The sequence below is a fragment of the Xiphias gladius genome, chromosome 17, assembly GCF_016859285.1.
Source record: "Xiphias gladius isolate SHS-SW01 ecotype Sanya breed wild chromosome 17, ASM1685928v1, whole genome shotgun sequence".
Classification (NCBI taxonomy): domain Eukaryota; kingdom Metazoa; phylum Chordata; class Actinopteri; order Istiophoriformes; family Xiphiidae; genus Xiphias; species Xiphias gladius.
In genome coordinates this window covers 12,618,886-12,645,000 of record NC_053416.1, presented here as the reverse complement: position 1 = coordinate 12,645,000, position 26,115 = coordinate 12,618,886, and the positions used below count along the sequence as shown (strand labels likewise).

Genomic DNA, 26,115 nt, shown 5'->3' with positions numbered 1-26,115 from the left:
GGGTTCAATATAAGTACCTATGGTGGTCCAAAATCCCCTCAACTAGCCATTTTGCAGAATTATCCTCTGATAAAAGACACGAGTTAAACTAACTTCCATTTATATCACACCGAAGAGAGAACACCAAGACCTGACTCTTTGCTACCCCACAGAATTGTCACTTGCTGTGCTTCCTTCAACTAAATCATCAATTTCTGCATTTGCCTCGCTAGGCTCTACCTCTGTAACTTCCTGTGTATCTGATGACAGGAAATAATGTGTGCATTGGAGGAACTGGGCAGTGCGGACAGAGAGACAGAGTTACCAAGAGTACATGCTAGGTTTCTTTTACCTTTACGAACTTATTAACATCTCATCTCAGCTCTATATTAAGACTGACTTTCTGTGAGAAACCTCAAGACTATCTGAGACATACACTACTCCAAGACAACATACAATAGACCTGCGACTTAATTGATTACCAAGATTCTATATTTTAAAGGAATTCCAAAAGCAATGCTATTATAATTTCTAAATTACAACTTTCATAACAAATGAAAGAACAGCAAATATTACAATCTCTAAATTCAGATGTGCAAATATTTAGTGGTGGTTGCAAACCTCTACTCCTCTGCGATTCGTTAGGTGATGAAAAATTTTTCACAATAAGGTTATGCAGGGCAAGACTAAAAAGAAAATGCACATCCTTCTCGTAGTTATCAAGGCATAACTATTCGTAACAGTGGAAGTGTCAGACTATTTTTACTTACAAAATAAATTCAACATTGTTTCTAGCATAACCATAAAACACACTAGAATCGACCAAATGTCAGTGCAAGCAAAGATGTTTGTTTTTAAGAGAAATGTGTCATATGCCATAATCCTTTTTTTTTTTTTTTTAGCTACAACAACAGGTTGTCCCTTTAAATGCACATTAGCTTCTTGTAACAACCATTTGTTATTATAGCAACCAACATTTATTGAGTGCTTTCTTTTTTGTCTTCATCAGTCCTACATACCTGACAGTCGTCCCCCTTGGTGCGAACTTCTCCGTTCATGTACTGTTTGTCCAGTGTGGGTGAGATCCCGAAACTGTTGCCCATACAAAGAGTCTCCATTCTTCCTTCTGGGTGGCTGATCTCGACTGCCCCATTCAGGATAACATACCAGAGGTCCAGCTGCAGACAGGTGCATGAAGACGATATCAAAATAATCAAACTTTATCAAAAATTTTTGGTCTGCAGAGATTCTACTACCAATATTAATGCTCTCCTTTGTATCTTGTTATTGCTTTCCTGTCATGGTCTCTTCCACAGCTATGTCAATATATTGTACATCCATGTGTACTTAATATCTTGTAGTGTTGAAACTACTCTTAAGTATGAACATGGTTGTAGATTGGGTTGGCACGCAAACAACAGCGTCAAACATATAATGGTTTGACTGTGGATCAGCATATAATTATACAAACCCACTGGATATCAGTGTAATGTAATACATCTTTTGTGTTTGAAGGCTTTGGAAGTAGTGCAACTATCAATGCAACAAACCTATACAGCTGCACAAGAATGACTGTTAAAATGGCTATATTTTGCTAACTGATATTTAGTATATTCTGATCATAATGTGCGTTGTGTGAGGTTGACTGTGGTGGTGAAGAGGGATTGTGTCTCTAGCGGTGGCTTTTGAAAAGGAGATGCTGGCAGGCATAATAAAACAGGCCATTCATCCTGAGTGAGAGTGGAGGGAGGGAGCGTGAACGAGCCCTGGGCTCCCTCTGCAACTATAACTGAGATTTTCTCCTCATTGCCTTTTCATTCTCTCACTGTTTCTCACCAAGCAAATCTCCAGTTCTTTCATTGCTTCTCACTTTCGCTCCCCTTTATTTGCTATTTTTTTCCTGTCAGCCTGTCACTCTACTACTTCCTCAGCCATGATGAAATGGTAATAAATGAGGTGAGGTAAGGCAATCAACCATCGATATTTTGTACACTGACGTCCTCCAGAGGCTATTTTTCATAAAGTCAGCATAAATATGACACTTCCTATAGCACATTTGCTATGAATTTATATCATGAATATGTATTGAGGCCTGCAAAGGTTGGTAAACAATTTTTCAAGTTCTTAGTAAACGGTGGTTTAAGAAACTTGAAACCTTGTTGGCTCCCTCTTCTCCCACTTTCTCTTCCATTCTGTCCTCTGAAGCACTTTTCCTCCCCTTTTACTTCTGTTAGACCACTTTAGACTTTTTATTTTTCTTTCCCTCTCTCATTCACTTAGATTTGTGCTCACTTGTGAGAAGATCCAAGTGCGTCTTTCTGACCTTCAATGCTAGTCCACAGAGAAACAGTGGAGGAGAGGAGACCTGTCCATCAAATGACTTGACACAGACAGTATGAAGGCAGATATACGCGCGCAATGTGCACTGCCCATTCATGAATACTTTCCGCAAACTTGTGTGTGGTCGTATGGTTTAGTCTTGCTGATGTGGATTTCCATCTTCCGGAGCCTTGTGGCTGGCAGGTCATTACCATTTATCACCCTGTTGGGTCTCAGGCTGCTGTGTGTAACCAAACAGCCATGACAGTACGCCCATTTCTCAGGCATGTAATGTAATTAATTAGCTGTGAAGCAGCTCAAGTGATTGACAGGGCTTTCACTCTGCAGTGACTTTGCACATACCAGTTTGTGTATGTGAATTAGCTTTGGACAGACCAGAAGATGGCGAGGATGTCTGTGTCTGTGCATCTGAAAAAATGTGTCAATACACGTATGTGCTCCTTTTTTCTGTGTATGGTTCTATGCACTTTTGTGCATTTTTTTGTACTTTTTCTTCCATATCTTTTCTTTGTTTTCCATTTTAGGTACTTTTGCACGTTTACCCATACCGCCATACCTACTTCATGTTTGTGCGCTTGTGTGCGTTTTTGCGTGTTTTTTTGAAAGGTTACTTCAGTGTTTAGCAGATTATGGAAAGACAAATTTAAAATGTTTTAACTGTAATTATATTCATGACCAAATTAAGAATCAGCAAGACAGCAGACACATCATGTTTTTCAATGAATAAAGATAAACACTAATTTAATTGTTAAGGGAATTCAGTGTAATTGCCTTAGTGAAGCAGATATAATTAAAAAACAAAACATATTTTGCATATAATAATTACCCTGTTAGTGATTAATCTAAGTGGGACATGCAGGAAAAGAGACCAGTTACATGAAAAAATAATATCTGTAATTTCTGCATAAGCAATATTTGTAATACGTCTTAAAGCTTAAAACTTTCCCAGACTTTTATATAACTTTTACACTACCTGTTTTACACAGTATTCTGCTTACAAATTTCTGTGTGTGTTATCGGTCCATTTATACCTCTTGTTTGTCGTGCAGTATGACTGTGCCAGCCTGCTCCACCACCTCAAACACCATGACACTGCACAAGTCCCTCCGAACAGACATGGTCATGTTGGCGAAGGCAGGTAGCTGGTGCATGAACTCCAGTAGTTGCTCTTTTGGGAAAAAAATGTGAGAGGGAGAGAGAAGACAGCAAATGAAAAAAAGAAGAAAAAGGTTCTTGTGAAACATGAGTCGACGTGTGCAGGTGAAACACTCATATACATTGATTTTTCCACTGAAAAATAGCAGCATTCCTGAAACAAAGCCCCTTCTGAAAGCAAGCCTGACTCACATAGATCACCAGGGCTTTGTTAGTACAGTTTATCATCTTATACCAGATACCTATATGATATTCGTCTATATCTATTTCCCTAGCAACCTGTAACCTCTCATAAATCAAAGCAAACATCATTAGGCAAACATCAACAAATCACCTAATATCTCATGTGTTTTCACCCAGTTACCCTCAGCTAATGACCATTTTCCGTAAAACTAGAGGCCTGGATCGGTGCATAATATCAATGGTTAAGGTGTTTCAAAATAAATGTAAATATTTATTATGCCTACTGCGAAATTTTCAGATCATTTTCACTCCCTACTGATCTTCTGTCTGCCTCTTCTGCACTGTAGCTGAGAGCAGAGTGAGATAGCTCTAACCTGCACACCATGCAGGCAGGCTCAGTTGCTCCCTTTCATTGTCGTTGCTTTTATCCTGTCTGTCATTCCCTCTCTTCCACTCCATCTCTTTCCCTCTTGCCTTTGGTCTTTAAAATATGGCTCCCAACAGACATCGTATTTTAAGTAATTTTTAGTATTTTAGTTTTAAGTACCAGGTGATTGGGAGTTTGTTAGATCAGAAAAAATACCGAATCACGAAGTTCAGATCCAATTTAGTATGTGTTTATGACTATGAGAGAAAACTATCCTGATGTGGTACATGATCAATCTGGTAACGCTACACTAGGTAAGGTTACTGTGTAAAAATAAAAACTTCTTGTCGGACTAAAGGCTCTTGTTTGACTCCAATAAACTGGAAACATTGACCAATAAAGTGCCAATGCAATGTTTTTACTCAGGCAGTAACGGAATCTATATCAATTATAATGCGGTAATACAATTAGACATATTTTGATGACTGTATTCAAGACAGGCTAAAGTGTTTCCCAACCTTCTTGTGACCCCTTAAAACAGATCTACCTTATGTCAACGTACGACCCCCTGTCAGTTTGCATATCTTGATAGGTTGTGAGCAGTTAAACCAAAGACTGATAATATCCTCAATGAGTGTTTTATTTGAATACTTTACAGACGCCTGAAGAAGTACAATTATCCAGTTATTGATATCCAAAAGGATAGAAGTTTCTGCATAGTAGACACTTTTCTGCTTTATTAGTTTTTTAACCATCTCACGACACCTCAGATTTATCAGGCAACCCCTTTGATGTGTCCCAGCCTCAAGATTTTGAATCACTGGACAAAAATATTACCACATCTGATACCCAGATGAGAATATCTCTGCCCAAAGATTTAAGAAAAGACTTCTGTTAGGACACACAAACCGAGCTAGTAAAATAAAATGTAATAAAAATGATCAAGTTGACTTTATTTATGAGCCAAAAGGGGTTGAACTTGGGTCAGACACTTGCTCCCCTGAACTCCTCTCTCACTCTTTCTTCTGAATGAGCTGTGAGTGTAAGAGATCTGCGGAGAAGGCCAGCCTCCCAGCAGGCATGCAGTGGGCCAAGCCTTTACAACTTCTCTCAGCTCTCTGATGTGGTCACCTTCTCCTCCAGGACCCCACTGGGTCCCGCTAATGAGGTCGTCTCTCTGATTGCCTGCTTAAAAAATACACACTGAAAGGGCACTGGTATTTAGAGACCATTTAGAGGGGTCTCTTTGTGAGAGGGTTATTTGTGTATGTCCCCTGTGTGTGCTCACTGAATGATAGACGTTGTCTGTGCGGGCTGTGTCTCATGACCATCGAGACCAAAAACAGAAACCGATAGTGGTCAAGTCGACCAAAGAAGGATTTGACATGTATGTAATTCCCCGTTTCATTTCAGTTCAGTCAGTTTTCACTGACATTTAAAGAGTGCCATTGATCCTTTGATTTAAAAGCAAATATAGTTACCTTTTCAAGCAAAGGAAAGTGTTTTTACAAATGTGTTTTTCAAATTTTAATGGAACAAGACATATTAAACGAAAAAATACTTGATTAATAGCAGCGCAGAGTTAGACTGACCAATGTCGTCATCGTTGCGGTCGGCTGGGTCTTTTTCCAGACACTCTCGGACTAGATCTCGGCTAAGAAGAGTGTCCGAAGCTCTCTCCAGGTCCTCATCTTCCTCCTCCTCTTCCTCGCTGTCCACTGCAGCCTCTGGAAGTCCAGATAGGTCCACATCTCCCAGCTCACTCTCTGTGGCCTGAGGCAAAGACAATGGAGAAGGCAGCACGGTAGCTTGTAAGTAACAGCAGCAAGGCGGAAGGAAGATGTCTATGAAGAATAGTGATTGATTTGAATGACAATGCTTACAAGACAAATATTTCAGCTTCTTATGTATTATCTATTAAAAAAATGCATTTTATGGCTTTTCATGAAATATAATAATTTTAGACTGCATTTTATTTGCCTTAGGGTTTATCTTGCTTGACTCAAAAAGAACTACCTGAAGCTTCAATTCCAGCAATAGTGACCTAAAAATGAATACTGGAGCAGTAATTTGTACCATGACAAGGTCTGCGGTGCACCAATGTCAGTTTGGCACTGTGGTATTTAGCTTAAGGCAGGACAATAATGCTGAAATTAAGTTTGAGGGTATTCAATATCATTACAAGACAGTTTAGACATCGGCACATAGTGATCAATTCTATCTAAATATAGGTGTATGAAAGGAGGACAAGACAAGGAAACACAGGACAACAACCAGTCCTACTCAAAGTCGTGCAAAAGCAATTTTGAACAATCTAAAAAACAACCAAATTCAAAATGAGGACCTTAAGTCATCAAATATTTCCTATAATTTTAGTTTCTGACAACCAGTATGTCAGTTAGGAATCAAGTCTTAGTGTTAAAGATATTACAGTATCTACTCTTCTGAGATAGTAGGCTACATCATATTTTGTTAAAAAAAAAAAAAAAAAATTTAACTTAACAGCTGAATTCAGTTTCTCCCCTTTATTTTATGAGGAATTGCAATGATGCATCATCCACACAAAACATGAAGAATAATTTTGTAATGAGCAGCTGTATCTGTGACTCTGAGCTAAAACCCCAGACACCGGGGCCCAAAACTAGAAAACAGAGGTGAACAGCCAAATATTTAAATCCAGCAGTAATAATTGATATTCCACCATATTTCCCCTGCGCAGGGCAGACAGATGGTTGGCAGAATCTGGTTCTACAAGGACATAAGCGCTTTAAGGTCATTTGGGAATTAAACCATCAACCTATAGGTGAAAAGAGGAGCTCTCCAGTGGTAATGGTAGCATCTGTTATCTCCAGCAGGTAGGCCCATAAACAAAGAGAAAATACAGCAAATGTTCTCTGAAGTGACAAAATTGAGCCTGAATTTGACCTATGTCTGTTTACATTTAGTTATTTATTTTATTTTATTCATTTTTGTTAAGAAGGTAGACAGAGAAGTTACTTACTCCTCTAGTATTTGATTGAGGAAAATGGAAAAAAGGAATACTAGGAACTTTAAGTTATAAAGTCATGTACTGTACTATATATTCATTGCTTAGTTTCACAAGGACAAACTTGGACAAATTTGCAATAGAATGCTGTTATGCATGTACATAGTCATGTGTTGTTGCTAAATGACAACTCGTAGCATTGGGCCATGCTGAGAATAAAACCAGTATCTACTCTGGGTCTACATACCCAGGGACATTATCTTATAGGTACCAAATGCATCGACATTTTGCTAGTAGTGAATCACTAGATTGGGGTACATTTGATCGGGATATATTAGCCGCTGTAGGGCTTTATGGGTTTCTCTGAGGCAAGGAGATTAGGTGATTTGTTGATGTCCATCCCAAGTTCAGGTATAGGTCCACTCTTGTTTTCATAAACTACGTTGGACAAGCTATTTAGAGGACTTTTAAACACACAAACTGCTCAGCTCTGTCCTGTTCTGGCCTAAGAGTTGGGAATAGATAAACCCAGACTATTAAAAAACAGATTTGCTGTACAAAATCAAATCTAAATTCTGATTATATTTTCTTTACTAATGTCTTTTTTCTCATCACACTAATAGTAAATAACTAACATAATAAATGACAGAACAACGTGTATTGATCAAATGAACTGGACTTTGTGGAGCAAGATCTTTTCTGCCTGGAACTGCAGGCAGAACCAAAAGCAGTGCAAAGACGAATCACATGCAGGGATAAATACTCCATATTTATTAACCAGTCCACAAGACACTCAAAAAACCACACATCTCAACAACAGCTTGTCCTGCAAGTTGTTCTGTTCTCTCCTTTGGTTCACCTTTGATTTATCAATTCTTGGAGGTAACTGTGTTCACTGGGCCTACAGTATGCAGAACAAGACAAATGCCAAAAGTGCAGTGGTACTTTTTGTGGCTGTCAGTTACAAGAGAGAAAACATCATGTTGTCAGATAGAGACTGTTATGGAAGTTGTTAAATCCTTGCAAAAAAAGCGGCCTTCAATTTAAGTTTTGTTGGAAAATGTAGGCATTGAGGCAGTGGTAAAGAACAGTGGTGCAGTCCTGGGGTCACCTGGCTATAGTCTCACTGTCTTTCCCTCTCACCCACTGCCACTGAAATATCTTTCATTGCTTCTGAAAGCCCAGTTTATTCAGGATGCAGGATGTGCCCTTTCAGTTCAATTCCCCTGGTCTCAGAACATTTCTTAAAGACCACAGACAGAAAGAAAAAAAGGAGGGAGGAATGTACAGAGGTTCAGGACATACTATACAGTAGCCAAGGGATGAAAGAGAGGAGGCAGGAGCAAAGAAAGGAAGAGTGATTTGGGGGGGGGGGGTAGAGAATAATAAAAGAAGAGAGGTTGACTGACAGGACAGGGATGTAAAGGTGGGAAAGGGCAGAAAAGAGGAATATGAGAAGTGAGAACAGGAGGATGCAGAAAGGGTTGAAAAGTTGGCGAGACAGAGTAAAGAGAACAACTGTGGGTTAAATCAAAATATGAGAGGGAGAGGGGGAAAAAAGAGAATGAGTGGTAGAAGCCCAAAACGAAAACAGTCTGTTGTACTGACAGGTTAGGACTACAGTGACTGGAGGGTCAGCACTTTAAGACAGTCGTAAACAAACACAGAGCCGGGTCAGGGACAAGCTGATGTGATCAGAGCCATGTGATAAATATCTAATTTCAGGTCTCTGCGTTAAACGTCTGACCCAGGTTGACCTGACTTACATCAATCTGCAAACACTTGCAGACAGGCAGAAGAGGGAGGAAAGGCTGTGGCAGGTAGTACGATGGGCAGGACATAAGGTGGTTGAAATATCAGATTAATGCCATTATAGACCGTTTTCTATTGAAAGCATAGGCGACTTGCTGACAATTACTAACAGACTCTGTAATTCATTTTTTTAACATAACTCATTCAATCACTGATCTTACTGTTAAGCCTACAAAATCAGGATATTTAACTCATATTTTCTCACCTATTGCCTTCTTCTAATGAGATGAATAGACTGTTACAGTCCCAAGAGTGTCTTCTCCTCAAATCTCTCCTTCACCGGGCATATTGATGTCTGTAGTTTCGGTAAATACCATGCTAAACTGAAAAACTGTGTGATGCAAAATTTCACACCCCTATCAATAATTTGCAACACGGTCAGTAAATATATTCCAAAATATCTAAGTTTTGCATTGCCCTGTTTTTTTCTCACTTCCATGTTAATGTCTCCTGTTTTTCATTTTGTTGTGTTTTGGGTAATTCATGTTAAATGTGCAACATTATCATACAATACATTTTGAAAAGAGACTATAGCCTCCAAATTTGCTTGGCAAGATAGCTAGGGGTATTATAAATTAAAATTTACTTGCATCCACTTGTGGTTGATTTTTCTCACCCTTGATTTACCAAAACGGGTAAAAAAAGATCTTTGTACTAAACCTTAAAAATTCAAAATATTAGCTCTGTTATCGTGCCTCACTAAAACCAATCTGTACATTAGTGCTGTGGCCAGCAGTGCGCATTGATCAGACCACCTCATTAACTTGCAACCAACTCATTAGTAGTTTGTAGCAAATGGATCTCACCGCTACCGCTGATGAATTCTAACAATGCCAGCAAGCTGGTGTCAAAAGGAACCTCTCCCACCTACATTCACCTACAAACATGTATGCAGAATATGGCATGCAGGCTGTGTAGAGGAACAGAAAACTGAAATACTGCAGTAAAGGCCGAAAGGTAATACTGAAAGATTCTTCAATTTATAGCAACTTTCTGTGTAAAGAGGGGAGATTAGGAGATCCAATGGATTAAAATGATGAGATGACAGCCTTGTCATGTTCCCTTTTATGTATTATTGAATTGAACAGCCATTGAACTACCCTACACTCACAAGAGGCATTTAATTCCAAAGAGCTATTGCATGCTAAGAAATGTCACGTAAAGATGAGGCTGATACAAGAGGAGAGTAAAGTGTAAAGACCTCCTTGACTGGCAATACTTTTGAATTTACTTACTTGCTTAATTTTTAGACTTTTTTGCATTAAACTGGGTGATTGCAATAAATGCAACCACTGAATACAGCTCCTAGTTTGCTGACATTAAAAGCAACCGTCAGTAAAGAAAGGAAGGGTTGGAGCATGGACTATAATAAAACATACTTAAAAATGAAATAATTTATATTAAAATTATTTCATTTTTAAGTATGTTTCATTTTTAAGTAGACCATTTCGAAGGTCTACATATTTTCAGTGCTTTCATTACCTGAGGGTGTACGTTTGCTTGTTTTAGGTGATATGTATGTTTATATATAATCCCAAAAACTAAATGGGATAGAATGAGTGTGTTTCCTGATGTAATTATTCTCCTACCGTTGTTCACTGAAGAGATAATTCCCATGCTCAAGGATTCCTGATATTCCTGTTTAGTGAAACCTAAATCCAACATTATGACCGACATTAACTGCATAACTCTGGTACACTAGATGTCATACTCTATCAATTACCCAGCCAATCTTCAATGCATACTACCTAAGAAAGCAGACTGAAGGAATGCCTTCAAAAGGATTGTTATAAACCCCGCTGCACTGATGATGTTACAGCTTCTTTACCTGTTGCACAGGTATAGACAGAGCTGGAAAGGTTAGGCTCATTTTCTCCTGCATGCGACCTTTCCTCCACAGCAGGAAGTACAGAGGGAGACGGACCACCAGGATGCACAACTGATGCACAATAATTAGCTAGATACCAAGGAGGGAAAAAAAATACAAGGAGGGAGGGTAGTGTGTTGACAGATATGCTATAAGTAGACTGATAGTATTGGAGCAAATCATGCTGGGCAGAATCCACCATAAGTAAGGCACTTTTGCCAGAGACCAGATGTTGTCACAGTGTGGTGGTTGGAAGGGCATACCATAGAAAGGGGTTTGTCACTGGATTGGACAGGCTTCATTTTTTTTTTGTATATATAATGTAATAATGGTGGCAGGGAAGAGAAAAGCTTCATTTTTCAATCATAAAAAGTTTTAATTTTTAAGAAACTCACAGTAAAAGTAAGAGGATTGTCCAAAACCTAATTTGTAAGACTAGAGGTAGCCTTAAAAAGTGATGAAGTACTACAATTCTACAGCCTCCATTCTCTATATTTTAGATTATACCAATCTCGGACAATGAGCTTTTCACGATAAGTTGGCACTTAAAAAATGTGACAGAGAGAGAAAGGACGATGGCATAGTCTGTAAGTGAAGGAAAAACCATCCAAATACATTGATAATAACTAACAGTTAACTTAAAAAACACAAGGTTTCATAGAACTGGAGCTTTAGGAGATCATCAATATCAAACTACATACAAATTTTTTTTTTTTTTTTTTTTTTTACAAGTGTTTGTCGGCTGTTGGTGCAGCATAGAAAAACAGGGGGAAAACAAACAAATAAACAAAAAATTCTAAAAAGGGAAGATAATTTAGAAATGAAATAAGGTTCGATTCCAACCTGATAAATATCTGATAGGCTGCTGCTCCCCGAGTCGCTGGCAATGCTGCATCCTGATTGGCTTGGAGGCATGTGCATCACCTGCTGGTGGGCGTGGTCTGTTAGGTGCATCTTATTGAGGTCAGCAGGAAGCTGGTCAGACAGACATGAAGTAGGAGAAAGAGAGAAGGAGAGACATAGAGAAGTGGAAGAGGATGTGAGTTCAACAGAAGCGAACATACAAACTTACAAACACAAATACACACACACACACAGCCATTTCATCAGCTTGAAAGCCAAAGCTGGTTTGGCACCGTTTCACATGTTATACTCCAAGATAATTAACATGAAGAGGATGGAATTGAAGACACTGCAGACAGCTGGAAACAATTCAGGGCTGGTTTCTGATAGACACTGGGAGTTTTGTTTTATATTTTAGAGTTACCTTAATAAAACAAAACTGTAAATCCTCACAGAGGCTGTCCTATTAGACTAGCCTCTCTTTTTATGCAGCTAGCTTACATCGTCAGCTACTGCGCACACACACACACACACACACACACACACACACACACACACACACACACACACACACACACACACACACACACACACACACACACACACACACACACACACACACACACTGCATAACACATAAGAACACTCAAACTCATTTAGAGGTGCATCCAAAGGCAGACATATATTTACGCCAACCCAAGCATGCTACAAACTAACTAAATTATTTAAACATATCTGTTCATGGCATCAGTTTATTTACTTCAGGACTGGATGGATGTCTGTGGTCACACAAAACTAAATTTGAGCATTGATACAAACAAAATCCATTTCTTTTTTATTTTGTTATCAACTCTTCTGAAGACTGCTCACCTATCAAAATCCAAATTACTAAGAGCTCATTCTCAAATTAACCCTTCAGATTCAGAACGAGACAAAGTTGTCAGTCAGGCAGTCAACTGACCTCTAAAAACCTGAGTACTGCAGCACTGTAGTTTTAACTGTGCAAGAGGACAATTAGTACATTTTCACTGACCAAAACTGCCACAGAGACCAGTGGCACACACGTCCGCAGATCAATGTGTTACCTTTAAACTAGTGTCACACAACTTTCCAGCATCCACCGCACACACCGACAGTCTGACCACACATAACTTTACAGTCGTAATGTTAACTATTTTAAAAGTCCAGTTTAAACAATAAAGCTAGTTTAGGGATATGCGTTCTGGTTAATAATTCAAACCAAAACAGGCTAAATTTTGTGAGGAAAATGTACATGTGCTTGCTGCTAGAGCTGGGCTAGGTTTTCGCTTGGTGTTGCCAAACTTTTGGTAGACCGTTGTTGCTGAGAGAGAGAGAGAGAGAGAGAGAGAGAGCATGTGCTGTAAGTTGGTGCATCCTAGTTGTATTGCACCGACATACCTTAAAGACATTCTCCACCTTCTCTTAATCAACAGACTGATTTAGGGCATCAATTAATTGGCCCCATATTCTCTGTAAAGGAATTCATTGTACCTCCACCACAGAGATTTGCATTAAGTACATACAACAGAAGCCCCAAATACACAGCACAGTATACCTCAGTAGATATATTGTTACACAACCCACAAAATCCTAAAAGAGAGCTCAGAGTAAACCTGACATGGGGTTACTAAAGCAGAGAATATTGATACTCAGCATTGCCTCTTGGTAGACTCAGAGATGCAGCGTTGAGGCACATTTATACTGGATGCAGGTCAAGCAAAAGTCAAGTCAAGACTCCCAAATTTATCAAAATAAGGTTGTAAGAGTTTAGCATTATGACACTTAGATTTTTCACAACTGTACAGCACTGAAAAAAGGACTGGTCTACCGCACCCATATAGGATAGATGTGGATGAAAGGACAACTAAAAGAGGTATTTTCCAAAGGTTGCCGCTGCAAACAGTACTTAGAGACAGACTTAGGAATTTAACATGGGATTCCCAAGGAAGCGAGGCAGGAAGATTTCATCTCTATTTCCTGGGCATGTGGATAAATGTAGTTGGTGCCTCCTCTGCTCTGGAAGAAAGCCAAACCTCTAATTCTCAGGTCTTACCAGTTTGGATCGGGGCAGTGTCAGGGTGAGAGAAGATGTCCTCCTGTGACACCGAGCAAACCTACAGCACACCTCCTCCATCACCACATCAGGCAGCACTGGCCGTCCACACACACATTAACGCACGCTAAAAGACTAACACCAACAGCTGCACATGCAACTCCGCACCAAGCCAAATTGAAGATGGAAGCTAGCTAAGGCTGCGAGGAACCATGGTGCCAACATGCAATATTAAAGACGTCAAGTCTGGGGGTGCTGCCCCCTCAGCGCTCACTTCTAATAGGCTTGTTGTATTGTAACACCCCCCACCATTCCCATAACCCACAGGGAAACACAGTATTGTGAGGGGGAGTTTAAGAAGTTCAGTGGCTTGTTCTTAATGTGTGGCATATTAAAAGTGGAACACTCAGTTTAATATATTAACGTACACTGGATTTACACAGTAGTAGGGACTCTAAGGCTGTGTATCCACAAGGATTACTGACAATCAGTTATTCCTAGAGCCAGGAGTAACCATTTAAAACATATAGTTATGTACAGGGCTTCTGCAGAATTAAACAAGTACTAACAATATGAGATCATCAAAAAGTGCCTACACTTATAAGAAACAAATAGGGATGTCCCTAAAGCAGACTGAATTGAATGTATGTGTTTTTTTATCTGATGATGTTTTAGTTGTCATGAATTTCATGGACATTATGTGCTTAAATTAAGCTGTATTGTTGTAATTATTAGTTAGTCATTTGTCATTCTTGCTTGTGTTTTGTTTATAATATGTGGTAATATATGTGGTAATTTGAACCATTTATTGATACCGACAGGTTTAAGTGATTTGGCTGTGTTACATTACAATCAGCTGCTTTGTTTTATCTATTTTTCTTTTTTTTACTTTTGGGCTTTGCTTTCCACAAATGTATTAACATTTTATTTGGACAGCTTCTTAATGTGTGGACCTCAGGAAGATTAGCAACTGCTATGGCAGGATCTAAAGGGGATCCAATAAAATAAACATATAAACTCCCTACATAGTGGACTATATTTGAAATGCTTCATCGAAAAACTAATGTATGTTTCACATCTATAAACTTTAAACATTAACGCATCTGATACCTTCTTTCTCCATCACACCCATCCCTACATTAATGTAATATTCTGCTTAAATATCAATACATTCTGGGTTCCTCTGTGTTTCTCTCTTTTACCCACATACATTATTACTATGATAACAGTGCTATTAGCAACACTTAATTAGTAGGATTGTAATTTCAAAGTATGCTTCTGTAACCTGCACAGTCACACCTAATGACTCTGATGTTAGTTTTAAGACATTACTGAAGAAGTATTTCAGTGAAATCCATTTCCCATTAGGAACAGCAGTGTACTGCGCATTGTTTGTTTCACTTATTGAACCGCAGGCAACACCTAGTCCTTGACTGTTTGTGTTATTGACTAAATCACACACAATCACACATTTAAACAGGTAGAAGTCTCTACTCGCATTCCTGATGCTTTCTGGTGACCAACACTCTTCACTACTAGTCTGTTGTGTTTCTGTGTGAAAAAAAAGAGACAGAAAATGGGAGAGGGGGGACATAGAGTAATTGCTAATTTTATCACGGGTAAATACTTATTGATTTCTGTGTGATGGAGCAGTTACAAGCCTTTGATGATGAAGCTTCAACCCTGCATCAATTTAACACATTCACCAGAATCCACATAAAGACAGAACTAATGTGTCAAACTGCTGAGCCGATCAGGACCTGGGGAAAGGTTCATGAAAAACACACACAAAACACACCCAAAGAGGATACTGAAAAAAACATGGCACATGATCAATTGGTTGGACCTCCTTCTCGTTAAGCTCACAGAGGTCTGAGAAAAGTTGCTCAAATATGTTGGGATAACAAACATTTAGGAAATCATGAGGCAAACATTGTACTGGCTGTGAGTTTTAAATGGGCTACTCTCAGAAATAGCACCTCTATCACCACACGTATCCTTGTTAAAAGGGTTTTTTTTTTTTTAAAAACCCAGCATAAAATGTTTTCTAGCTCAAGTATTTTAGCCCAACCTTCTTCAATTCTTCAAAAATATAGTTCAAGGAAAGGTTAATCTTAAGACAACACTAACATGCCCATATGTTTATTGAAAGAGTTATTGGTCGCTGGCTGAGATGAGATCCCTTCTTAAAGCAATTTCAATGTAAGTGATAGGGGACAAATCCACAGTCTGTGTAAAAATGAATCCTAGAGTTCAGCTTAAGTTAATGTGAAGCTTAGGCAGTGGGAGTTCGACAGATCAAGTGGGTATCTTCAAAATTTTCATTCTAAAATTTTCAGTTTAAATTTTCAATTTTAGTAAAAAATTTCCTTTTTTCTGTTGCTATCCCTGCACCATGGCTCAGCATATAAACTGTTTTCCATGAAAACACAAACAGAGAATTTTGTACTAAAAACAATGTAACTTTGGATGATACTCGTTTGATTTGTCAAACAGACTGTTTAAGACTCTTATTAAATTCAGATAAACTTACATTGGAAGCGCATTACATCATGCATTATATCGCTATATTGCCATGGGTTAAGGTTAGGGCATTTAGTGGTGAGGTTCAATGTCTGCATCATGCTGTTGGATTGGTCGAACACAAGTGTCACCTGTGGTGCTGATTCCTCTCTGTCGGACAATCCTGGATGGAAGAGCATCTGTGATCTACTTTTACAATTTAATGTTTTACCTCATGCACACTATTTTGGTTTTATTTCTTAACTGAGAAAAGACATTGGAGATGAGATTAAGGTTAGAGATGAGGATTTCCTAGGGCAGAACAAGTTAGATGTGTGTTTTTGTTTTGGAGGTACCATAGAATGAAATATGGCAAAGATAGACAGGGAGTTCATCAGAGAAGGGGGATGTTGAGTCAGGGAGTGATGGGGGAAGTGAAAAACTGTGGGGGGATCGAGGCTCCTATTCACACACACAGACTTAATAATACCCTAATCCCTCTCTTTCCCTCTCCCAGCGGGGCAAATCAAGGGGAGGTGTGGGGGGTTGACGGGGTCTCCCATTCTCCTCATGCATTAAGGATGAGAGTTAGGAGATTAAATATAAATGTGAAAGGTTCCTTGAGCTGTACAATTCTATCATGTCAATGAGTGGGCACAATCATGGCAGGATCAAGCTGGCTGTGAATGTTACGTTGCAGTCAAACAGACCAAGCTTTCACAACACCAGTCACTTACAGTCTGATTAACTCCAAAGAAATGAACCTATCATCTACCATAATAAGCGTCTGAAAAGATTCAGCCAAAAAAAGGATGTAGCAGCCAACGAAGATGAGAATCCATAAGGAACAAGCCCTGGAGAACATCAAAATGTTGCCTAGTTTGGCAGCTTATAAATAAATAATTGGCTAATGTCACGAACAAAGAGCACAAAGGGCCGGGCAAGTTAGTGACATGAGTTGAACAGATGATAATTTTGCAACATCACTGTTTATGTTTACAACACCATCTTAAATTATGTGTTTAGATGTCTTTGTTCAATCATTAAATTGCCCACTAAGACATTATGAACACTTTGTGGTTAGAACCAAATGACAATAGACTATATCTGAATAACTGCGGGAGCATATCGTTCAGATTTAACAATATGTCATATAGTTCATAGCAGTCTAACACCCAAAAGGATCTTTCCCTCCAAATGGCCACTCTCTCAACTTTATGACTACATTCATCTTTTAGTAGACCTACTCAAGTTCTTGAAAGCCAAACAAACCAGTCAAAACATATTAGAGCGATATCTTCCTTTTCCTTCTTCTGTAAAACCTAACTCTGTTTCCCTTATTGCATCCAATTTTAACAATGAGATTAACTAGCTGTGGACTTAAGTGCTCTGTTTCACCTATTTCCTTAGTGATAAAATGGGCTATAAAGCCCAGACTGGCCTTTTGGCTAAATAGACAATAAAGACTAGGTTTCCCCAAAGCATTTTAGTGCTGAGATGATCTTTGTGACATTGTATGTCAATGCGTAGAGAGATGTTTTGGTGCCCAGATGGTTTTGGGAAACTTGAGAGATGTTCAATGGCCTTGTCTGTCTAGCATCATAGTCTGGAATTAGTTGGTTAGGGATCCCAGAAGGGGCCACACCCTTAAAACACAAGAGGATGGAGGTGGAGGGCATGGTCTGATATCAGTTTTAAAGCTGTGCTGCTATTTTGTTATTACACCTTGAAGAAGGAAAATTAATTTTGCTTCGCATTAATTATTAGTAAATTGTTTTGGGACCATTGTTTTTGCAGAGGCTTTGTTAGAATGCAGAGACTACATGAAAACATGGCAGAAAACACCAGAGGCTTTACTAAACCACTGCCAATCAGAAAGAAAGAAAGACGTACACAAACAGATGTCTAGATAAGAACAGAGAGAGAACTGTTTATAGAAGAGTATAAATAAGAGGATACACCGACGGAGATGGAGCATGACAAAGATAAAAAGATGCACTAAGACACATACACCAGAACACAAAATGAGACAAACAAACAGATAATAAAGAGTAAGAACAATACATTAAGATGATAATAAAGAGGAAAAATGACTTAGCTTAGAAATTATAGAAAATGTGATGAGGCTGATGAATCCTAATGAGGATGATAATTAAAGTTGGTTCAACAAACAATGACACGAACAAGATTCGGTGAATATTTACAGACAATACTGCCCTATATGCCAAAAGAAAACAAAATTAAAGCATCTTAGAGGAAGAGGAACTGTTCAGTGTTTCTAAAAATCTTTGTTTTAGCTAAGTTGCATGCATAGTAAAGGGTGTGCAACAGCAACACGGTGAAGATAAATATAAATTTGTATATCCATGTGTCCCTTTGTTTACAAATCCAAAGAGTTACCAAAACCACATATGAAACAGAACTGCTGTCTCTGGGAAAGCTGCATCACTGAATATCTCTGGGTGTTCGTATGTTTGAAGTTAAAAACATGAGGAAGGAAGAGCAATGTATGACAGAATCTGAACATTCTGGGTTGAACACGAAACCAAACAACCAAAAACATACAAAAAAGTGAATAATTTTACTATTATAACTATAAGGGATTATGATGGTAATGAAGGGCAAGCACTAAACAATGTCGGGAATCGAATATTATTAATCGGACCCCAGAAAGAATGACCAAGCTGCCAGCTCATTTCTACTGACTGTAAATGTGCACATGACAGAGAGGTTTAGGGAATAATAACAGCTAAATCCTATTTTAGTACCTGCTTAGGTAGAAAGTACCAGCTATACACTACTCATAACCCCACAGCTGAGTAAATACAGGCATGGTAATGTTTAGTGAGGTCGTTGGTGGGGTATCTGACATGAACATGCTCAGCCTGTAGATGTCAGCAGTAACAAACTGCCTTGACATGACCCGAGCAGTATAGCCAAGCAACACAACCATCTCTCATTTATGAAATAAGACAAAATGTGCACGCAAAAACCATGCCAGTTGATTTTTGTATAATTTTTCTTAACTTTATTTTGGTGGTTAAATACGGCAAATACTTGCAACTACTTGCATGTGTAAGTGCTGTTTTTTTTCTTATTTACAATACATTTTTTGTTATCTAATTGCTAAGTCATACCCACAGGGACTCACAAATGTTACAACAATAAAGTAGGCTTCACTTTCTTAATCACTGTCACCAGTCATCATCACCATCATCTTGATCCTAACGGGAAACCGAAAGCTGACAAGTCGGTGCGTAACGGCCAGAGTTTTCTAGCAAGATCTTTTACACATAAGCATCGGAATAAAAGGTCAATCCAAAAAAGGCTTTCCCACTATAGATTTAGTGCATAGTTACACATTGAGAACAGGGAGCCTTAGCTGTTAATGTATGTCTTTACTTGTAACAGCTGCCATTGTGTTTTGAGTTAGCTATCAGACCAGGTTGTTACAAAAGAAACCACACCACAGACAGCAGCACTTCACCTCTGCACACACAATTTCGATACTGTCTCACAGCAACACAAATGAGTTATCCTTCCTTTGATCTAAATCTTAACTAGATGTCTGATTGTGATTTCCGCTGGTTCTCTCATTTCTCTGATCTCTAAGCCGCAGTGTCTCTTTGCATTGCCTCTTTCCGAACCATCTCACCTCTTTGCCTTGATTGTATTGTTTATTAACTGTATTCTGTCTCTCTCTCTCCACTCTCCAGTTTCCCCATCACTACTTCAGTCTTATATTCGGTCACCTTCTCTTTTGGCCTTTGCTACTTTCTGTCTAGCTTTTGAAGATGTTCTCTACTCTTGCATTTTTTTTAACTGCATCAACCCTCATGTCTGCCTCCACATGCAATTCTGCATAAAAGGGAGCGAGGAAGATGACTGAAGAAGCCTCACCAGACACACACATGCAGTACATTTTGAAACTCCAGATTTAGCCCTGTAGCACTGCAGAAACCTTTGATCAATCAATGCCACTGATGGCTTGGTCTAATTTTGTAAGAGGGCAAGGCAAAGAGAAATATATTTTCATATACACAAAACAACAAATACACACATTCCTACACACAGGTATGCCTCTAATCACAAATACAAAGATAAATGCACAACGCGAAATCATGCCAACCTACACACACAGATAGAGTACTATATGTGAAGTGCATGCATTTATGGGCTCCATTCAGTAAAATATACACTGTGCTTATTGAATAGGCTCAGCACGCAGCCATTCTCCAATCCATTACTTGTATGTCCTCAGTCTGCTGGATTAAGATACAGTGAGGGAGACAGATGGAGATGGGGAGAAAATACAGGGAACTGAAGTGAATATGAGCGAGAGAGATAGAGGCGACATAGAGAGCGAGTCAAAAGGAAAGAGTGTAAGAGGAGTCGGTGAGAAAGGCAAAGTGCAGCTATGACTGAGACTGGATTGTGCGTGCGTTTGTCTGTGTGCGTGTGCGCGCACACGTGTGCAAAGGTAGCAGAGAGCGAGACAGAGCATATCATAAAGATATGTCTGACAGCGAAGGGTGGAATAAGGATGAAGTGAAAGAGAGGGAACATGAAGATTAAAAAGTCTCACATATTTTCTTAAGAATCCAGTTTTACCTCAGTCCAGACTACCATATCTCTGGCCCCATTGTAGTGTCTTGTGTGTGTGTGTGTGTGTGTGTGTGTGTGTGTGTGTGTGTGTGTGTGTGTGTGTGTGTACGTGTGTGTGTGTGTGTGTGTGTGACAGAGTGAGTGAGAGAGTGAGTGACTGAGAGAGAGAGAGAGAGAGAGAGAGAGAGAGAGATTCTGTACCAGCTGGGGAAAGGGAAGATGTAATGAATGGAAGTTGGAATTGGAGGTGACAACTGGGAAGGCAGACATGCCACAGAGAAAGGGAGGGACAGAGGGGAAGAAAGATCAAGGAAGAGAAGGGGGAGAGTGAGAGAGAGAGAAAGAGAGAGAGATGGGGACGACACATGCATTTCATCCCTCTCTATCTCTCTTTCTCACACCTCACAAACCTCTCTCTCACACACACACACACACACACACACACACACACACACACACACACACACACACACACACACACACACACACACACACACACACACACACACACACACACAGACACACACGAAAAGTGAATACCTTCTTTCCTGCAAGACTGAACATCCATGCATGAGTCCTACTTGTTCAGGAACCAAGTCCAGTCTGCTGAGTCCAAAGTGAATATGCTGCTTCTGTTTTTTTGCAAACATCCTTCTTCAAATTTCAAACAGATTTTTTTTTTTCATAATTCATAACAGAGACCCTGTGTTAAAAACTGAGGCTTTGGAGTTTGATTGATGTGGGCATTTACCAGGCAGAGAGAATGTGATGAATGATGCTTTCATGTTGCATTATGGGAACTGTAGGATCCAGACTTTTTGGGCCTTGACTCCTAGTAGGGACAAAAAGTCCAGATCTCTTGGGCTCTGCTGCTTTGATAACAAATTGCTTGAGTAAAGCTTTAAGAACTAAACAACCCTTTCCATGTGGAAAATGGCATCTTAAACTCATCGCAATTTGAGGACAGACAACATACTGTTTGATGAAACAGCAGCAAGCTATTATTTTTAGTTAGTTCACTGTTTTCAGTACGCCCAACATAACACAAGCTTGTGCAGCAACTGAAACCTAACCTGAGTTGCAAAAACCACTTACTGCATTTTTTTACTGTGTGAAAATGACTCTCGCTGGAATACCTTTTTCAGCAACATACTCTCAAAAATATTTTGAAGGAGAAAATGAAAGGCTATTGGCTAGAACGTTTAAGTGGGACAGCTTGAACAAAAAAATACTTTTTTCCAGCACAAAGTATGGATTCTGCATAGCAACACATTTCCTCGAAAAACTCTCTCTGAAACACAATTTAATTTCGGGTCAGAAAAAAAACTGCAGCCTGTGATTAGGCAGGTACTGGTTTGTGAGGTACAAGGTTCAACAATCATTGGTTGGCAAGGTTTTAGCCTGGGCAGACATTGGCTGGGAAGCTTCTGCAGTGGATAAACAGCCATTTGTTGGCAGTTTTCACACTTTGCTGTGCCAGTATTGTGACAGACGGGATGCTGAATGGCACTGTCACTGGCACTGCCAAAGGCCTGTGACTTTTGCCCCAGTTGTCTGAGAGTGATGACGGAGAGAGAGAGATATGCAGAGAGGGAGACACACAGGGAGACGAGAACAGAAAGATAAACAACGGAAGTACACAGAAATCAAAGGAAAGAGGACCAAGAAAAGGAGAGAATATGTGACGTGTTTCTTTGTCCTCATTCCATCTTCAATGAATCATCCACAGATTCCAAAATTCTGAATACATTACTGTATTACCAAATACAGGGATTAAACCTCAAACAATGGACTGTGCATATGTGTGTGAGTGATTTTGAGTGCATGATTGTGTCACTGCTTGGAATTGAAATACTCCCCTACCCTGAATCATCTGTGAATCACAACTGTAGTATTGTTACTCAAATATCTTACTGCCATTGGAATTGAATGTGTAAATTTCCACAGAAAAAATGTAAAATCTTGAAATTAGTAAAGGTGGGACATTGTTTTGTATTTCACAAGGAAGTTTCAAGTCCTGAGTGAAGTCAAGACAATCAAGACAAGTAACCAGTTCCAAGTAAAGTCCAGGTCCTAAGCTTTATGTTTCAATCCCTAAACAATACATTATTCATTTGTCTGCTGGTGTAAAGAGCAGAATGTAAATTTTTCTTGTCTTGTCTTGTTCAAAATGATTGGCTGCTAAGGTCCAAGTGAAGTTACTGGTGCTGAAATGTAATGTCAAGTCTTTCTCTTTGTGTCAAGTCTCAATTCAACAGATAAGTGAAATTCTGCAAAAGCTAAGAAAAAAAAAAGATTTAGACTTGACTTCTTAATGTAATACCAACCCGGGCCATTACATAATGTTTGGGTTAGTAATAATAATACAGTACGTTTAAGCCCCCCTCGCATCATCAGAATAAACTCCACTAGTCTGGATTTTCTTGGTAAGTAATGGCTCTAAATTGGCCTGAATGCTCATTCATCCCACACAGTAATTTTACCACTCATTCAGTCTTCTGGCAGCTTACACACTGAAGAAGGTAATTAGCATGGGTCAGCACCCCAGCAGGGTCAAGTATTCTCCTCTGTGGGACTGCATGTATTACAGCCAGGCTTCAATGGAAATTCCTTGCAGCTGGCATCTAGACATGGTGCTTGTGTGTGTCTGTGTGGCAGTAGACTTTAGTTGCTGCCAAACAGTTGGATATTTCTGTAAGGAATATTCAACATGCCGCAGCCCGCTCTGGCCTCCCCCTCTACTAGCTTTAAGACCTGGGCAAGGAAATGTTCATGTTTATTGAAAAAAAAAAAAAAAAAAAAAAGGGAGCATAGGAAATAAATTTAGTAAAAAGATGATTCGGGTTTTTTTTGTTTTTCTTTTTAATCAATTTACATTTTCTAATGGTGATTGGATTGTCTGATGTTGCAAATCCAATGCATATTTTCCACCAGGTGAGTTAAAAAAAAAAAAAAAAAAAAGATTTATTTTCTGCTAATTCAGCCTTTTCTTTCCCATCCACCTCCTCTCTCACTCAATTATCTTTTGTCTCCCACCATTCTATGGACATAATCAAAATGTATCTTCCTGTTCTGGTAGAAAAGCATGAAAACATACCGGTGCTATGATAAAAGATCTACTGTATATGTGATTTTGATGGTGTTGATGTGATATTCAGAAATAGGATGGCACACACTTCTACTGGCTGAGCAGATATCCAAGTATGTGGAGAAATTGCTACAGCTTTATTGATGCTATTTAGACCTTATGTGTTCTGTATGATGGGATGAGTTCACTGGTTTAAATATGAGATTTTGAGTTATGTGAATGAATAATGTCAGGAATTAATGTCTCCATCTGTTGGTTAATAATTTTTTTGGAGTGTAATACTGGTCTTCAGAAATGTTTAAAGTGAGTTTGTATGGTTTCTAATAGAGGGAACTTGATTCATGTTCACTACCAACCTTTGTTATTCTGCGTGTGTATGTGACTCTATGTGTGTTACAGGAAGCTGCAAGGCGTCCCTGTCTGGGCCCCTGAGGAAGGTGGGCCGCGGCCAGGTCTGCCGGATACAGGAGGGAAGGCTAAACACTTGGCTTTAATACTGAAACAAATACATGTTCATGCACAGACACACACACATGCAAATGCACAAGCTTATGTGCACACACACATACATACACACACACACACACACACACACACACACACACACACCACAGTACCTCCTGGCTCCCCTCTGTTAACAGATGCTTCCTGCCCTGCGGTCCAACCCACACTACTTCACACATATAAACACACACGTGCAGTGCGTCCCTGGCACCCCTACAGGTTGACCCAGGGGCCAGGTGGAGGGGCAGCCTCTCCCTGTGGTTCTCCTGTGGTGTTTTTGTTAATTTTGGATCCAGTTCCACTTGGTTGACCCACTCACCTTAGTCCAGACAGAGCTATGTACAAAATCAGTACCATTGGCAAGTCAGGAAATTAACTTTGTGTGCCCACTGACCCAACCCTAATCCCGATCTCCCTCGCTTATCAGACATCTTATTATTTTACCTGACAAAAACTATTCTTGACAACAAAAGGAAGTCAGAGCAACTTCTAGATATGAGCTGAACTGGTGGTAATATGGTTAAAAAAACAGTTCTTTCCATTATGGTCTGAATATATAATCATTTGTCTTGTTTTGGTGGGAATTCCATGCTGTCGAGGTGTCTCAATGTGACAGTCCACAGAGGCGCATCTGTATTCAAAAGGAGTTAAATATGCTTGAATATTCAGCGCAAAATTTTGATTGCTAAAATAGGCTTATAAACCTATTTACTTCAATTGAAACCAAAATAAAGGCCATAATTGACTTTATTTTAACGAAATGAAATATGAAAATGGCAACAGTGATTGTAGTGACAGCTCACGCAGGTTAGAAATGTGAGAAAGGTCCCAATAACAAAAAATTGCTTGCTTAAGAGGCTAGTTTTTCACTTTGATGTATGTCCCCAAAAAAAAAAAAAAAAAAAAAAAAAGATTTATTAGGAAATGAATAGATTTTAGTGTTTATGGATTGCCAAATAATGACCAAAAGACCTTCTTCCTCCCTGATCACATTTGTTTTCATACAGGCACATCACATACTGTCTGCTTCAGATAAGATTTCTTTCTCCTTTTTTCTCTCTCTCGTTCTCACAAATTCACAAACAGCCACAGAGCAATCACCCATCCATCCCATCTTGAATTTACAAATGCCCTTGAAAATTATCCTGTTAAGGTTCTCTGGTTGTGCAGGCAGAGGAGGGGATGTGGATCAATAGCAGTGAGATAATGGGAGCAAGTGAAATTGAGGGGGTGGGGGCTACGGGTGGTTGAAATATCATCACTAGGATGTGTGTGTGTGTGTGTGTGTGTGTGTGTGTGGGTTGAGGTAGTAGCTCATGACTGACAGACCTCTGGTGGGTGGAGTCTGCATAGATATGGTGAGGGGGTGTAATTTATGTGTATGTGCGAATGCACTGTATGTGTGCCTGCATTATGTTGTGACGACTGCAGAGTGCCAGTATGTAGGTCTATGTGTGTGTGTCTTTTTGTGTGAGTGTGCATTTGTATGTGTTAAACTGCATCTGAGAGTGAGAGGCCAGCAAGGTTGGGGGTCACATGCATGGTTTTATGTATACAGACAATGAGTATGTGTGTGTGTGTGTGTGTTTGTGCACAAAGGCTAGAGTGTGTCTCCACATGAGCAGGCTCACTTTCAGTCCATTTAGTCCAGTAATGTTGACCAGCTTGGGCATGTTAATGCAAACAGGGCCCGAGTGGGCTTTTCACTCTTAAATTTCAGCCTATCATAGCTAATGGACAGTAATTACACCATTCGGGACACAGCACTGACCCTTTTATGTCACTGTACCCATTGAAACAATCAAACAGT

At 39.3% G+C, this 26,115-nt stretch overlaps 1 protein-coding gene across 5 annotated transcripts in view; it reads right to left on the bottom strand.

Annotated features, from left to right (window-relative positions):
* Positions 1 to 26,115, bottom strand: part of rapgef6 (Rap guanine nucleotide exchange factor (GEF) 6) — a 153,443-nt gene that overhangs the window by 42,784 nt on the left and 84,544 nt on the right. For all 5 annotated transcript variants that reach the window (XM_040149779.1, XM_040149781.1, XM_040149780.1 and 2 more), the window contains 4 exons: positions 11,533 to 11,664; positions 5,617 to 5,797; positions 3,351 to 3,487; positions 999 to 1,157 (listed from right to left, as the gene is read on the bottom strand). In XM_040149779.1, coding sequence (XP_040005713.1) covers positions 999 to 1,157; positions 3,351 to 3,487; positions 5,617 to 5,797; positions 11,533 to 11,664 — 609 coding nt within the window. The remainder of the gene's footprint in view (positions 1 to 998; positions 1,158 to 3,350; positions 3,488 to 5,616; positions 5,798 to 11,532; positions 11,665 to 26,115) is intronic.